Source organism: Centroberyx gerrardi, chromosome 14, assembly GCF_048128805.1.
Source record: "Centroberyx gerrardi isolate f3 chromosome 14, fCenGer3.hap1.cur.20231027, whole genome shotgun sequence".
In the NCBI taxonomy this organism is placed as follows: Eukaryota; Metazoa; Chordata; class Actinopteri; order Beryciformes; family Berycidae; genus Centroberyx; species Centroberyx gerrardi.
In genome coordinates, this window is record NC_136010.1 from 9,848,224 (window position 1) to 9,862,889 (window position 14,666).

General features: G+C 45.4%; 1 protein-coding gene across 3 annotated transcripts in view; it reads right to left on the reverse strand.

Annotated features, from left to right (window-relative positions):
- rerea (arginine-glutamic acid dipeptide (RE) repeats a) overlaps positions 1–14,666 on the reverse strand; it is a 98,438-nt gene that overhangs the window by 35,436 nt on the left and 48,336 nt on the right. For all 3 annotated transcript variants that reach the window (XM_078288113.1, XM_071908788.2, XM_071908787.2), the window contains exons 4-6: positions 4,908–5,013; positions 2,665–2,761; positions 1,203–1,307 (exon numbers count right to left, since the gene is read on the reverse strand). In XM_078288113.1, coding sequence (XP_078144239.1) covers positions 1,203–1,307; positions 2,665–2,761; positions 4,908–5,013 — 308 coding nt within the window. The remainder of the gene's footprint in view (positions 1–1,202; positions 1,308–2,664; positions 2,762–4,907; positions 5,014–14,666) is intronic.

Here is a 14,666-nt window from a genome sequence, read left to right on the forward strand (position 1 = left end):
TAGGTTTGCCAGATGCCCGGTTTTCGACCGGACTGTCCGGTTTTCAGATGCATTGTCCGGGCCCGGTCAGAAGGCTCGACCGGACGTTGAAATGTCCGATTAAAATAATTCTGTCAATAATAATCCACTAACTCTAGCCCTGCTGATTTTTCCCTATCATTGGTGGGTATCTGTTGCTTCAACAAGCTAAAAGTGTTCTGATAGGCTGATGACTAGAGCAGGGGTAATCTGCTGTGTAAATGCAAAGTTTTGAATGAGTTTTATCGGGCCTACGTTATGGAGAAGCTGTCTGTCCGTCTGTCCGTCTGTCCGTCCATCCGTCTCGTTTGCACTGGGATTTCCCCCTCCGTTGTCGGATATTAAGGAACTAGTTTGGGTCTCTGTGTCCGTGTTTTTTTGCTTGGTTGCTTACAGTCTATGCTGCAGAGGCCAGGAGGCAATATGATGTTTCACATGCTTGTGCAGTATAAGCTCACTCCCCTCAATAAAAAAGAGCAAATCATGATGGCGATCGACACCTGTCAATCAAAAATGTGTTGTTTGATCTCAGACAACTTTAAAATATTGTTTTCATGTTAAAATTATATTTTAACATGAAAACAATATTTTTTTTAAAAAGATAGAAAATTCATTTTTTCCCCCGTGGTATCGAAAATGGTATCGCATATCGATATTTTCCTGGGTATTGTATCGAAGTTAGAAATTCTAGTATCGTGACAACCCTAAACAACAATAGCCCTTCCAATGATAAAGCCATGGGGCTTTGCTGGCTCGTGCTCCATAATTATGACACATTGGACCATGCGCCTTGTGTTTTGCTGTACTGATAACATTGCCTGCAGTAATGAGCAGACAGCATCATTTGACATTGCACTGTGCAACCACTTCTGCCTTACAAAGACAAAGAGCAGCAACCACATGAGTAGTGAACTGAGAAAATATGACTTCTAGGTTTATCTCCTCTTCTGACAAAACTATTATTGGTACAGAAGTGGACTAGATATAATTTAATAGCATTTATGAGTATAATTTTTGTTGATATTAAATCTAAATCCTATTCATGACCTTTGACCATTAAAACAGACAATAGGTAGTTAGTGCCATTTGTCTTTGTTGTGCAGACTTGACCCAGTATTTCTGTCCTGGGGAGGATAAAGAAGGGAGTTGTAGCAGTGGAAGTGATTGGATAAATTGTTTCTCACCTGGTCTCTGGGTTATATCCGAGGATATAGAAAAAGGAGTCGATGCGGGCTTTGAACTCCCTGGCAGCAAAAATGTCGGAGAAATGGGCAATGTTGCATTTCCCCCTGCAGAAGAGAAAATAAGCTTTATTAGACGAGAAACAGGCATACGACAAAGTGATAACCTAGCAGGAGGAGTAGCCCGCGTAATTAGGAAGCTCTTGGGCATGTTCATCTATTGGAGGTGACAAATACAGCAGCAGGTATCTAGTCCCTGTCAGTGCCTGTTGACTTTGCTGTGAGGCATCGGGCTCTGGCTACTGAACCTGTAAACACCAGCTGAACCTGTCAACCCTGCCTCGTTTGCTGCAGTTGAGGTGTGGCAGACAGACGCTGCAGAGATTTGGACAGGAATTCAACCTGTGTGTCTCTCTCTAGACATGATTACCCCCCAATGAGCTGAGAGGGCTGGGACTCCAACCACATCTTGATACCATTTCTGTTTCCAGCACCCTGGTGTCTGGGTCTATCAAAATAATAGACATCACAGTGGTGTGGAGCAAGGCCGCCTCGCTGCGAAACCGTACCTTTCTCCCCCTCAAAAGATTAAAGGGAACTGGGGAGGGCGGCCTTAGGAGAGCTGCGGCATTACAGCATCCCACTGGAATTCCCTCCCGTTTATCTAAAGCCTCGAGAATAAGTCAAATCAAAGGTTGCTCTGTGCAGGAGAAGTTGCAGCTAATTTGCCCTGAAATCAGTGGTTTCTGGGAGACATGGCTTTGACTACCCGCCGCTGTGGTGCTCACACATGGTTTTGGTTAAAGGAAAGGGGAAGTGGGAGAGGTGGTCAGCCAGGAATGGATAAAGAGAGAGAGGGAGGAATCACACGTGCACGCAGGAGAATATCTGATTTCAGACCGAGACAATAATTATGCCTGTGTGCCTTTTTTCTGGTGCACAGAGAGTCAGAGTGTGATTGCTATCAGTTTTGCTCTAGGAGGAGCTTCACGTTCCTTCAAATTGCAGGTTCTGAAATATCTTGGCCAGAGCTCAGCACATAAAACTTCCAGACTATGTGTGTTAGGGCTGGGTAAAAATATCTATTTTCCGATAAATTGCTATTTTCATTTGGACAATCCGATATTGATTCTTGAAATCCAGAGATCAGTCTTTTAATATATGCCTTTTTTCAGTGGATGTGTGTAGATATATGCAAAATGTTATCTGTAGTGGGCCTCCCCTCCTCCAATTGTCAATGTTAAACATTAAGCTTTTTAGTAATGCAACATATTATAGAGGGTAATTCAGAGCATTAATTCTCACAGAATTTATTTCATATCTAACCAGTATTGGTATTCTAACTGATGTACCCTAATTGAATTGATATTTAATCGAATCGGGACTTTGTGAATCGAAATTAAATCAGGAGATCAGTGCCGATACCCATCCCTAATGTGTGTGTATATGCAGTACGTGTGTTTACCTGAGAGCAGCAGCATGGTAAGTGTCCACATAGTCGGAGATGAAGAGTTCTCGACTCTTCACCACTGGGTCAGTGATGACCAATTCCCGGCCAGAGTCTGAGGAAAGAAAAACACAGTTATACCGGAGTATATTCACATTTTATGTACTGCCAAAGATAACCAAACACATTAATCCAAGGCAGAACAAAGTGCTAAGATAAAGTAGCCTGGGTATTCAAAGTCACTAATAAAATCATGTGCACAGTGCTGCGTACACCCAAAGTAACGAGTACCTCCACAGAGGTCAATATTATGCCACATAATTCAATAAAGCCAATAAAGTGCGGTCCCCTGAAGAGAGGACATAATGTTCGGTTCTCCAGTGAAATGACCCTTGTGGGGGTTAAGGCGCATCAGCGGCACCAAATATGAGCCGGGACTCATAGTTGACAAATGACCTGAGTTGTAGTGTGCTGTGGCCACTGCGCTCCGGCCTTGTGACATCAATTCTAATAATCCTGAGTCCCTGTTGCAAGGACAGACTGCAGATATCGGTATGCCGCACTGTACTGAGACTGCTTGGGTTTCGAGAGGAAACAGCATTTGTGGCGTTTTCTTGATAACCTCAATGACACACAAGCGTTCAACCCTTCCCTCTGACTGACTCGGGTTTCTCCTTCTTGGATTAGGGAGGGAAGGGAAAGCAGCATCACATCCTGTTTATTTGGAATTGTGAATGCATGTGTGTTACATTTGTTGTCTGGATACAAGAAAGTTGTTACGCAGTATGCACTTAGTAGTGACTGTATTCGGTATGGCACAGTGTGGGGAATGCATGGAAAACTGACTATTGCTCACCCATTTGGGGCATGTTAGCTAATGAGAACTGGCAACTGCTAACAGGTATGTCTGATAACTGATAACAGGTGAGATGTCAACAGGTGAGTGTGTGTATTTGTGCCAAAGTGTGTGTGCACTCTGCCGCTTTTTCCCAAAAGTTTGAGAGTTTGAACAGAACCACTATCATTCATCCAAGTATCCTTACATTCACACACTGAAACGATTAGTCGATTAATCGACTGACAGAAAATTAATCGAATCGATTTAATTGTTTTAGTCAATTATCAAGTAAAAATACCAAACATTTGCTGGTTACAGCTTCATAAATGCCAAGATTTGTTTTTCTCCGTTTCATATCATTATAAAATGAATACTTGGGTTTTTGTTTTGGCTGTTGGTCAGACTAAGTAAGCAATCACTCTCACTCACTTTAAGACATCACTCTGGAAACTTGTGATGGACATTTGTCATGATTACTCTAAAAAATGTTTACTCTAAAAAATGATTGACAGATTAATCAATAATGAAAATAATCGTTATTTGCAGCCCTACTTGCTGCCATGTCAGGCAAGTTCTACATTTGAGAGTAATGCAAATCACATGTCAGCAGTTTCAGGAAAATATTATTTTCAAGACTGCTGAAAGTAATATAAAGAAAATATGCTGTAAACTACCAGCGACCTGCTTTCCTGACAGGGTTCTGATTTCAAAGTAAAGCTAACAAAAGCACTGAGCTCTCATTCATCACAACAGAACAGCAAATACCAGTGAAAATACAAACTATAAGTCAGATTTGATGTGAAATGCTGGTATATTTGAATCAGCTTGTTTCTATGGTACCATACAGAGAAAACCAAAATTGAAAATCTAATTGTGCAAGTGGGTTTGAGGCAGTCCACGAGGACAACAGAGGAATTCCTACATCAAATCTGACTTTCCTCCATAAAATTTATTTTTTGTCAGGAGATTTGAAATTCAATTATTGGAAAAAAAAAAGTGACAGGGCTTGTGTGTGTGCGGATGCGTGTGTGCTTGTGAGAGAGAGAGTGATGAGTCCATTGCTACTGATGGTGTTGAGAGTGTTTGCTCAAGGGCCACATGACACTGCAGGTTATTAGCACTTGACAGTGCTGCTGTCTGGCCTGAAGGAGTGTTACCCAGGGAACAGCACAGAGCCACGGGATTGGTTCGGCTGCCTGGGACACTGTGTGTTCTGGTTTCTGTTTGAAATGCAATTCACGGCTGGCTCTTACATCCCCTACAGTCTGGCGAGCAGAGCCAGGTGTGTGTGTTTGTATGAGATAGAGAAATCGAGTGTTGTGTCACAGAGCAAGTATGTGTGCAAGTGTATTTGTACTTTGTGTGCGCGTGTGTGTGTGTATGCACATGTGCGGGTGTGTCGATGCACACAAGGCGGCCTCACCGTTCTCATTGTTGCGATCCTGCACCAGGTGCTGGTAGACAGAGTCGGGAACCTCTGATTGGCGGTAGTACCATTTCACACTCATCAGCAGATGGTCCCGTTTACTCTGCAACACAGTGAGAGACAGAGTGAGTGAGGAGGAGAAGAGAAGGAGGATAAAAAAAAATCCCACAGTAAAATAAACAGACATCATTTTGTTTGTTAACGACGTCACAAATTGGCCTCTTGGCAAACAGAGCTCTGTGCAGACGCGTTGTTTATGATTCACACCGGCTGATGCCAAAAAGCCCGCAGTGAAACCAAGTCAATTAAAAAGGGATTGCAGAGCATTTAGAGCCTTAATAAAGTAAACAGTGGGATGGCCGGTGCAGGAAGAAGTCTGGAGAGAGGGGAGAACCAGAGGGGAGGGAGGGGGTGAACGAGTGTTCAATCTCTACCTTCTATAAAGCAATCCTCTACCCTGATATCCCTACACTTAATGACAATACTCAAGTGACCTATTGAGTGATTTCAACATGCTATCAGTCTTTTAAAGCTTACAAACTAGTTTGCATAGGTACAGTATCCCCTCCACCTTGGCTTGGTCATAGTACTCTTTAAGTGCTGCCATCCACTGGGCTGTTGATGTAGTGTAAGTAAGCAAGGGCCTGTAATTCTTCCAGGTGACCAGCAAGCGGCAGCACTGAGGTGAGAAGGGAGCTTCCAGGGCCAGTCAATGAAAAAAGAGAGGCAAAGAGGGGGGAAAAAAAGGAAACCGTGGAAACTGAGGCCAGGGCTGGGGTGAGGGATGAAAAGGGCAAAATACTGTTTTCATTCCACGTTATAAAATATTTATTGTGCCTTCACACGGGCCCAACTGACCGTCACCGTGGTTTAAGAGAACATTAGAGAGACTAGGCTGGGCTGGGTGGTGGACTGCGACACGGTCCCATCGACCACAGCCATCTTTATTAGGGGCTCCACTGCACTGCATTGCACTAACCCACTGAGACACTTGCACCACCACCACTAACACCAAACAAGGACCAAAGAAGGAAGGAACAGAGGGAGAGAGGGAAGAAGGAGAGCATTGGCTATGTTAATCTAAGACAGCTCAACATCAGCCCTTTGCAGGCTGGATTGTTAATCTAAAAGCTGTGTGTGTGTGTTACCGTGTAAAGGAACATGAGGTCAGTGTAAAGATATTTAAAGCCTTTAGAGTACATTGTTCGGTTATGTCACTGGGGAGGAGGCTGTGCACATGCAGCCAAGCAAATCATCACCTCCCAAACCCTCAAGCCCACCTCTGCTTTTCCCATTCTTCCCTCCCTTCTTGTCTGACCCTTTCTCCTCTTTCTCCTTCTGCACCTTCCTTTCCCATCTTTCTCGTTCCAACCCTCCATTCCACCACCTCTTCCACCCTCCATTTTCTTGCTCCGCTCCTCTCCTTCTCCCTGTTTCTCCAACCTTGAGTAGGGAGGGGGAGTGAGTGAGGGAGCCTGGACGTGTTAAACAGCAGCTGGCACACAGTCAGTCAGCTGCCTTTCTGCTCTGCCTGATTGTGTGCATACGCACGCATACCACACACACACACACACACTTCTCGTGATTCAACAGAGGGCTATACTGGAGGGCTGAGACAGACCCCAAGCACTTACACACACACACACGCACAGTGTGAAGAAATGTGTGCGATGACGTCATGTTCCTCCCCCTCCCTCCAAGCCTTTAGCCCACCCATCCCAACCTCTCATTTATCCAGTGTACAGAGACTGTTGCCTTCTAGATAGACAGGCTGCCTGCCGCGGCAGAACAAGTAGTCATCCAGTGCTTATACATAATTAATGCTTTTAGGAGATTGTAAACGCTGCCAGTGTGCTACCTGAACATCTCATTTTCTGCCTGTAAAACCACAAAATCAAAGGGATTTCAGAGAGCTGGAACACAGAGGCTATGTGCTTGATGCAAACATAGAAGCGTAGGCAGGCAGGCACATACACACATACACACACACACACAGGTTCTGCACCTCATCCATGATCCTACATAATTTTGCACAAAAAATGAGACTGAAGCAAAGACTGAATGGTACATCAACTATCATCAGTATCCTTGTCATTACAGAGTAGTTGCTGCAGATTGCTGTTTAGAAGCCGACAGTGGCGTTAAGCCCTCTCAGGCAAAGGAGAGAGAGACAGAGAGAGAAAGAGAGAGAGCGCAAAATATGGAGCAAGTAGTGGGAGTGAAGCATAGCTTTCAATTATCACAATTTTACAAACATGTGGGGTAGAAAATAATGAGAAGATAATGCAAGAAGAAAATAGAGGGAATGATAGACAGTTCAGACTCTCCACACAAACTTATACTGCTTGTATTGTTGGGGTTTAACCAAGCCAGTCATAGAAAATAATTGAGAGAGAGAACATATAAGAGACAGCCACAATGCTGAATTGATTAGGGACATTCCACACTGCCTGTAGAGAGCTAAGCAGAGCTGAGCCCAGCACAATGTCGGCCATCTTTGTCTGTCCTGCCAGAGGCTAAACATGGCCCTGCCCTCCCTCCTCCTGGGCCCTAAACCCTGGGAATGCTGCTCTCTGTGGAGAGGCCAAAAGACTTACTAACCCACTACCGAGAGAAAGAAATGAAACAGGAGAAGAAAAAAAAGAAAGCACAAGGGAGAAGAGCAAAGGAGATAGAAGAGAGCAAAAAAAGGAAAGAGAAAGGGGTGAATTAAGGGAGGAGGGGCCAGACCTTCTCATTTCCTCAGACTTAAAATTACAACTATCCTCCTCCTGCTTCACTGAAGCCCCCAGGGTATGAGGCTAGCCCTCTATTCATTGAGCAGATATAAATCTGAGAGTCATGCTTTGGGGCTGAGCACAATGGTACCCCCCCCTCCCTCCAGTGGCTCAGCCTGGCCTATGGCATTCTTGGGCACACTCACTAGACTAGGGGGTGGATGGTGGGGCCACTGTTCAACAGGCTAAATGTTGGGAAATGTTTCAAACAACTAAGCTATTAAGTGATACAAATATGTGTCTTGTAGAGTGAATAAAAAAATTAATCTCTGTAAATAAAAACCAGATCCTTGCATTCATCACAGTTCTAAATGTGGCCAAGACAGACTAGGCATTGTGTCAATCGGTTAATTCTCCCTGTGACTAGCTAAAGGTGGCTGGCCCCTTGGATCCATAATGGCTGTGTAGTTTTCTTTGTGTGGCTGCGTGTGTGCAGTCAACTCTGGAGCTGGGCCCCTGTGTACGACCACACCACTACAAAGACTGGGGAGAGGGAGAGAAATACAGAGGGCAGGCTTTCCCTTTACCAGGAAAGGCTTTAAAGGATAAGGCTTTAAGTGTGAAAAGAAACCAGGTCCACGTTATCCAAGGGAGGAAATCTGTAGGGGTATATATACTTAAAAATGGGCCGAGTGCGTAGGCTTAATTCCATGTTTTCAACTAAGACTGTGAAATCAATATAGTGCTTTTCAATGCAAAACCAATGACAAAGTGGGCTGACCCCTCCCTCTGAGATCTCTCATTGGTGGGAGAGTAGACTGACAGTGACAGAGACTAACCACAACTTTCTCCCAGTGCTCGGTTAAAGCCCACATCTGCTCACAGTGGCCTTGACAATATGGACGTCGTCTTTCAGCCAACCAAAGCCATGACAAAACTAAGGGAACGTTGTTACAACCTGTAACCCTCAAACCTAATGCCCTATTCCTCCTCCTCCCAATACTGTAACACTAGAGCTTAGTTTTAAACAAAACCAGACCCCCTCGCTCCCACACGACAGGCCCCCAGTGCACCTCGTTAACAGGAAACCTCTGTTTATTTTCCCCGCTTTTCAAACACTCTCCTCTTCCTCTGCTAACCCTGTTATTGACCCCCTCCCCCCGTCTCCTCCCTCACTGGTGACATCAGCAGCCAGGATCTATGACTTCCTTCAGGAGGTGGCGGCCAGAAGTAAGGAAGGAAAGACAGATCCCAAACCCAGACAAAGGAGAAGAGAGAGAGCAAGGGAGGGAGGGAGGAGGGGAAGGTCAAACGGAAGAGAACAGCAGTGGCGGCTAAACGTTAGCCAGGAATGGCAGGCAGTTCAGCTAGGCTAGCAGGCTGCTAAGCTAACAGCTTAGCTAGCTAACGCCCCCGGGCAGGGGGAGTCTTGGGCATGGTAGATCGGGGCTGGTAGCGGTGTTACATTGACAGGCAGAGGCTCAAAATGCCATGGAGGGCGGACTGGGGGAGTCTTCACCTCGCCTGCCGCAGGGGGAGAGAGAGCACAACCAAAGAACAAAAGGCTGATTGTAGCATTGGGAGGCAGAGATGGGATCTGGGAGGACTAATCTGCTGCTCCGACATGATAAGATTAGAGAGGGGAGGCAGGAAGAGCTGGCTGGGAAGATCACACATGCACGCACATATCCACACATGCACACGCGCACACACAAAAAAGATGATGGATCTGATTGGAAGGGTTTTCAACTCCGCTTTCTCTCTTCCTCATTCTCTTTCTTTCTCTTCCTCATTCTCTCCATCTCTCTCTGAGACAGAGAGATCTGCCAGCACACCAGCACTCAATAAGCACTTCCATCTGGACGACAGAACACACACACTCAAACCGTGCGTGTGTGTGTGTGTGTGTACACTGGCGAGGTACAAGAGATCTGCTGTGCTCACGCAATCTTCGACATCTCAGTGACTGACAAAGGAGGTTGTTAAAAAGAAATGCCAGCATGCTGTGTGAACAAACACACATACAAGCGAATGCTCGCTCCCTCACACACACACACACACACAAATAATAGGCTTTCAGGATAAGCACTACTATTCTTCTCCCAACCCTGCAGTACAGCGGGGCAGGCTGGGACTCTGTGTCAGAGGTAAGAGAAAGCACCTCTAAATCAGCCTGTCAGAGCCAGCAGCAGCAGGATTCCACTCTCCAATCCTCCTCTCCTTATGGGCTTTGTAGTGTGCACTTGGCGCCTTGGAAGAAGGAAAGGAAACCTGCCCCTCTAGCCTACCTCTCTTAGGCAAGCACATATTATAACGCTAAACAAATGCTGATTACAATGTTTGCAAGGGACTGTGTATAGCCTGCTTCCCCGCCTGGCAACAAGAACAAATGGAGCGAGTGTAGGAGGGAGGGGAGGGGGAGGGGGAGGAGGTGAGTCCCAGCTGTGATGGCGGTGCTGTCAGGACCTTTGCGCTGTGCCGACACAGGGGTGTCTCTCTCTCTCTCTCTTTGGCCCGACCTGTTTGGATATTAAATCGGCGCCCTCTGCTTTGAACACACTGGGCCCATCTGTCAGCCCGGCTCCATATTGGATTGGATGAGCATTAGCTGTTTCAAAGTGGGCAGATTTGCTGTTGTTGCTCCGTGTGTGTGTGTGTCTGCGTTTGAACATGCGCACCCACGCTCTAAATTTAAAGGTCCCTTCAAGGAATCGAGCAGGCACACATAAATCACTTTTCAATAGACTCCTGAGTCGTGTCACTGTACAAATTGACGACATGACAGCATCACATCTTAAGGATGTTAACAGGTCCTCTTATCTTTCAGGCAGAGGGAAAGAAAGAGGGATGGAAGGAGGAAGGAAGAAGAGAATAGGGGTTGAGTCACGTGGAGCTCACAGATGATACTAATTAAGATTTGAGGGCTGAGGGCCACTGCTGGTGGAATCATACTGCCAACCACAGGCACACTTTACAGAGTGGAGAGTCACAAGCACCGCACATGACCACCGCCACATCTGTAGATTGGCTCGCTCAGCGCTTTGCTCCACTCCATGCCGATAAACACGGCTTGTTACAGCAGTCTTTGTTTCATCTCTTCCAGACTTTATATGTGTCTGACTGGGCAAGAGTAAATGAATGGCGCAAATACTAAGAAAAATACACAATGTTGACCAGATGCCCTTCTTCGAGACAGAGGTGGGCTGTGAGAATCGATGCATGCTAAGCAAGAGTATTAGCCTCGCTTGCTCACTTCATAAAATGACCTGGTTGTGTCCAACTTAAATATTTGTCTTTGCCTCCAACACACTTTTGCTGCACGGTGGTTCTAGCCGACACACTTAAGACGAGTACAGTGATGGTGCAGAAAGCAGCCCTCTGAAGCTTATAGGAGAGAGAGATATAAAGAATACATTCACTAATAATGATCATTATCTGCAGCACACAGACAGAGAGCACCAGGGACCTGACAACTTATGTTCAGTGATTTAGACTACACACAAATACACTGACACACACAGGCACTTTTTCTGAGAACACAGTCAGAAATCCTTGCAGCACTAGCAGGGTACAGACTAGAATGCAGATCCAAGTGAGACTTCAAACGCAGGCTGCGCGAGGACAGATGGAGGCGGTTAGCTAGCTCATATCTGGGTGTTCAGATCATAATACTGTCTTTACTTCCCAAGCTCTCCCTCTCAGCCAGACATACAGTTATAGCCAGCCAGAAAACATTGTCATTTCTGCCTTCAGACTTTCATTTAGCTGCTTCAAAGCCATTTCTCTTTGATACCTGGCTTCCTGTGTGTGTGTGTGTGTGTGTGTGTGTGTGTGTGTGTGTGTCTGTGTGCTTGAGTGTACACAGGGGGAGATTCTCTTGAGAGACTATTTTGGTCTCCAGGTAATACCATGAGTCAGGATTCAGCTTTCCTCAGTCAGACACACACAGACACAGACACACACACACAGTATAAAAAAAAACTGGAGAATGTTACTCCAGTCTTATTTTTTTGGACTGGTAGCGCTGCCACAACACAGGCTTCCTTTGTACTGTAGAGTGTAGCGTGCAGAGTGTTTAAACGGCCTGGTGTTTTGTTTGGATGGCCGTTTGCCTGTGATCCATTGTGTTAGCTTTGCCTTGTTAGCATAGCCTGGTGAGCTAATGAGACATCTTACTAATACTGACTGGACTACTGCTGCGGAGGGAGAGGGAGGGGCACAGAGAGAGAGAGACGAGCAAGAAGGATATGAATATGAGGCTGTGTGTGTGGGTGTGTGTCGACTTGTCATATTGGACGTCTGCCCAGCCAGCTAATCCGGACCTTGTGTGTGTGTGTGTGTGCACGCGTGCGCACATGACGACCAGTGGCAGCCTCCTGAGCGTGGCGTGGCAGTGAAGGAGCTGTGGGCTGATTGAGCGCTGTAATGGAAGACAGGAAATGAGAAGGCCTGCTTAAGCCAAGGCTAATCGATCTCCCTCTCCGTCTCCTTCACACACACACACACAAACACACACATTTGGGCTAAGGTTTAGCTGAATGCAGTAGTGAAATGGTGGAAAATGAGTAACACTTTGTAAAGGGCAGGCTGTGTGTGTGAAGGTTGTACAGGTTGCGCGTGTAAATCATGTCAACTATTTGTCTCACTGGGGAGTCTGAAGGTGCAGCGTGTGTTTGTTTTTGTGTGTGTGTGTGTGTGTGTGGGCATGTGTCTCCAAAGACTGATGGGGTGTGTGCTTTGAAAAAGATGACGGGGGGTTGATAAAAAAGGAGCAGTGTGTGTGAGCATGTTTTTGAGGGTTTGCTTCATGTAAGAGCAGCTGTTAGGGGCTCAGAAGTATGTGTGTGTGTGTGTGTGTGTGTGTGTGTGTGTGTGGTGGGGGGGCAGAGAGTGAGTGAGAGAGAGACAGAGAGAGAGAGATACAGAGAAAGCGAGACAGAGACAGGGTGTGTGTGTTTGTTGGTCGGTCTGGTTGGTTTACTCACGCTGATGCACAGCTGATAGGAATATTTATGGCCCTTACGACACACACACACACCCATTTCCGCACACATACACAAACATATACAGCTGCTTACGTGCACAAACACACACCCAGGCGACAGAGTGGTGGCGATACGCAGCAGGAGAGAAAAAGCAAATAAGTAGGAGAGAGAGAAGGACAGAATGAGAGAGCGAGCATGCAAACAGATAGCGCTGCGTGTGTGTGAAACGGGACAGAGAGCAACTGAGATAGCCTGCTGCTGCCTTGAAGTGCTTATATCACCATGAGCACAACTAGGGTTGTAATTGTACTGTTTTATCTGGCCACTGCCTCTGAAGATATCCATCTCATTCTCTCCCCCTATCTCTCCGTCTGAAGGTGACCTTGTCTGTCTGTCAGTCTCTAGTGATGACACCGTTCCTATCAGTCATACATCATGTAAGCTGTGTATCAGCCAGACGCCACACTAGCCGAGCAGTGGGTGGTCCGCCTAGCACGCTTTCTCTATACATATACAGTATGCAAATAATCACATGCAAATTACCTACCCATGTGTGTGGTGATATATCAGTGTGGATGCAAATGCGGTATCAGGTGTGTCTGCATGTTCACAAAAGATTTGAAATGTTTAGGGCCTGTGACAAAACAGCGAGTTAAACCTCAGACAAAGAAACTGGCTACTCGCAGCAACTGTACAGAGAGTGCTGGGGGAAGAATGTTCCAATGTTTTGGCCGTGATTACAACACACTCACATACACACACACACGCACATGCACACACACGGGCCAGAGGCTTTGAGCAGCCTCCTGCTGCGCTGCAACAAGAGATGTATTGTAGACAACACAGCTGCAATAACAAGGCTGGCCCAGTGCTAGAAGGGGCTGTACTGCATGACTCTTAGTCTAGACCGGCAACAACAGCCGCCATACTGTAACATGGTTATGGTCAGGGTTTCTGCAAGTTTCAGAAAGTCAAATTTTGTGTCTTTCTGAAACCACTTTAATGCTAGCTGGAATTGAATTTGAGACCAATTTAAAAACCAAAACGAAGCACAAAGAGCAAAGCAAAACAAGCCTATTTCTGATTGAACATGTTCTGAAACTATAAATGAGTACGAAAATGACAACAGGATATTATTAACGGACATGTAGTCCCATTGTGTTTACAATACAATGGAAAAAACATGCATATTGTACCACTAACTCTGTTTTGTATTTATCCAGGAGTGGACATGAAAAAAATAAGTCCTCTAATAGTTGTATGTAAGACATTTTAATATTTGTTAAAGACCTTAAATTTAGATAATTTATTTTAAGATTTATTTTCCCAGTCTTTTCAAGGACCCGCAGATGCCCTGTATGGTGTTGTGTGTGTGTGTGTGTGTGTTTGGTGTGTGAATAACCAACAGAGGATGGAGGCAACCTTGGAGCTGGGAAGAAAAAAGGTCTTTTAAGTATCACAATTCTGTCTTTTGAAATTCTGCACTGATGTGCAAGAATCAACATTGATTTTCTTAATTCAATGTTCTGAATATTTTCTACAGTTTTTCCTCATTTTGCACATTTACACAATAAGGGGAAATGTACCTAGAGAACATTGAATTGACCTAGTATTTAATCATCAAGGGTGACAATTTTTGAAGTGAAAAAAATGTCATGTCTTGAATTGTAATGCATTGAGAATCGTTTTATAATTGTACTGTAACCTCTATGAGTCAAAGCTGCATCTTATTGCAAGGTCCCTGCTGATTCCCAACACTACAGTACAATAAAATACATATGGTTAAATAAACAATTGCTCACTAATGCAGAACATGGGAAAAACATGGGAGTCATGATGAGCATACTGTGTCAAACAGATTGGTTATCATTCACGCTCACCCACGCACACAAGCGCACACACACATACAGAGCACCCACCGAGAGAGAGCGAGACAAAGAGGCTGAACAACACACACCAACATCTCTCCTCTCTGCAACCCAGGCACATCAAAGCCTTCTCCTCCCATTTATCTGTGTGTGTGCCTGTAAATCAAAAGGCATACTTTGTGCGCA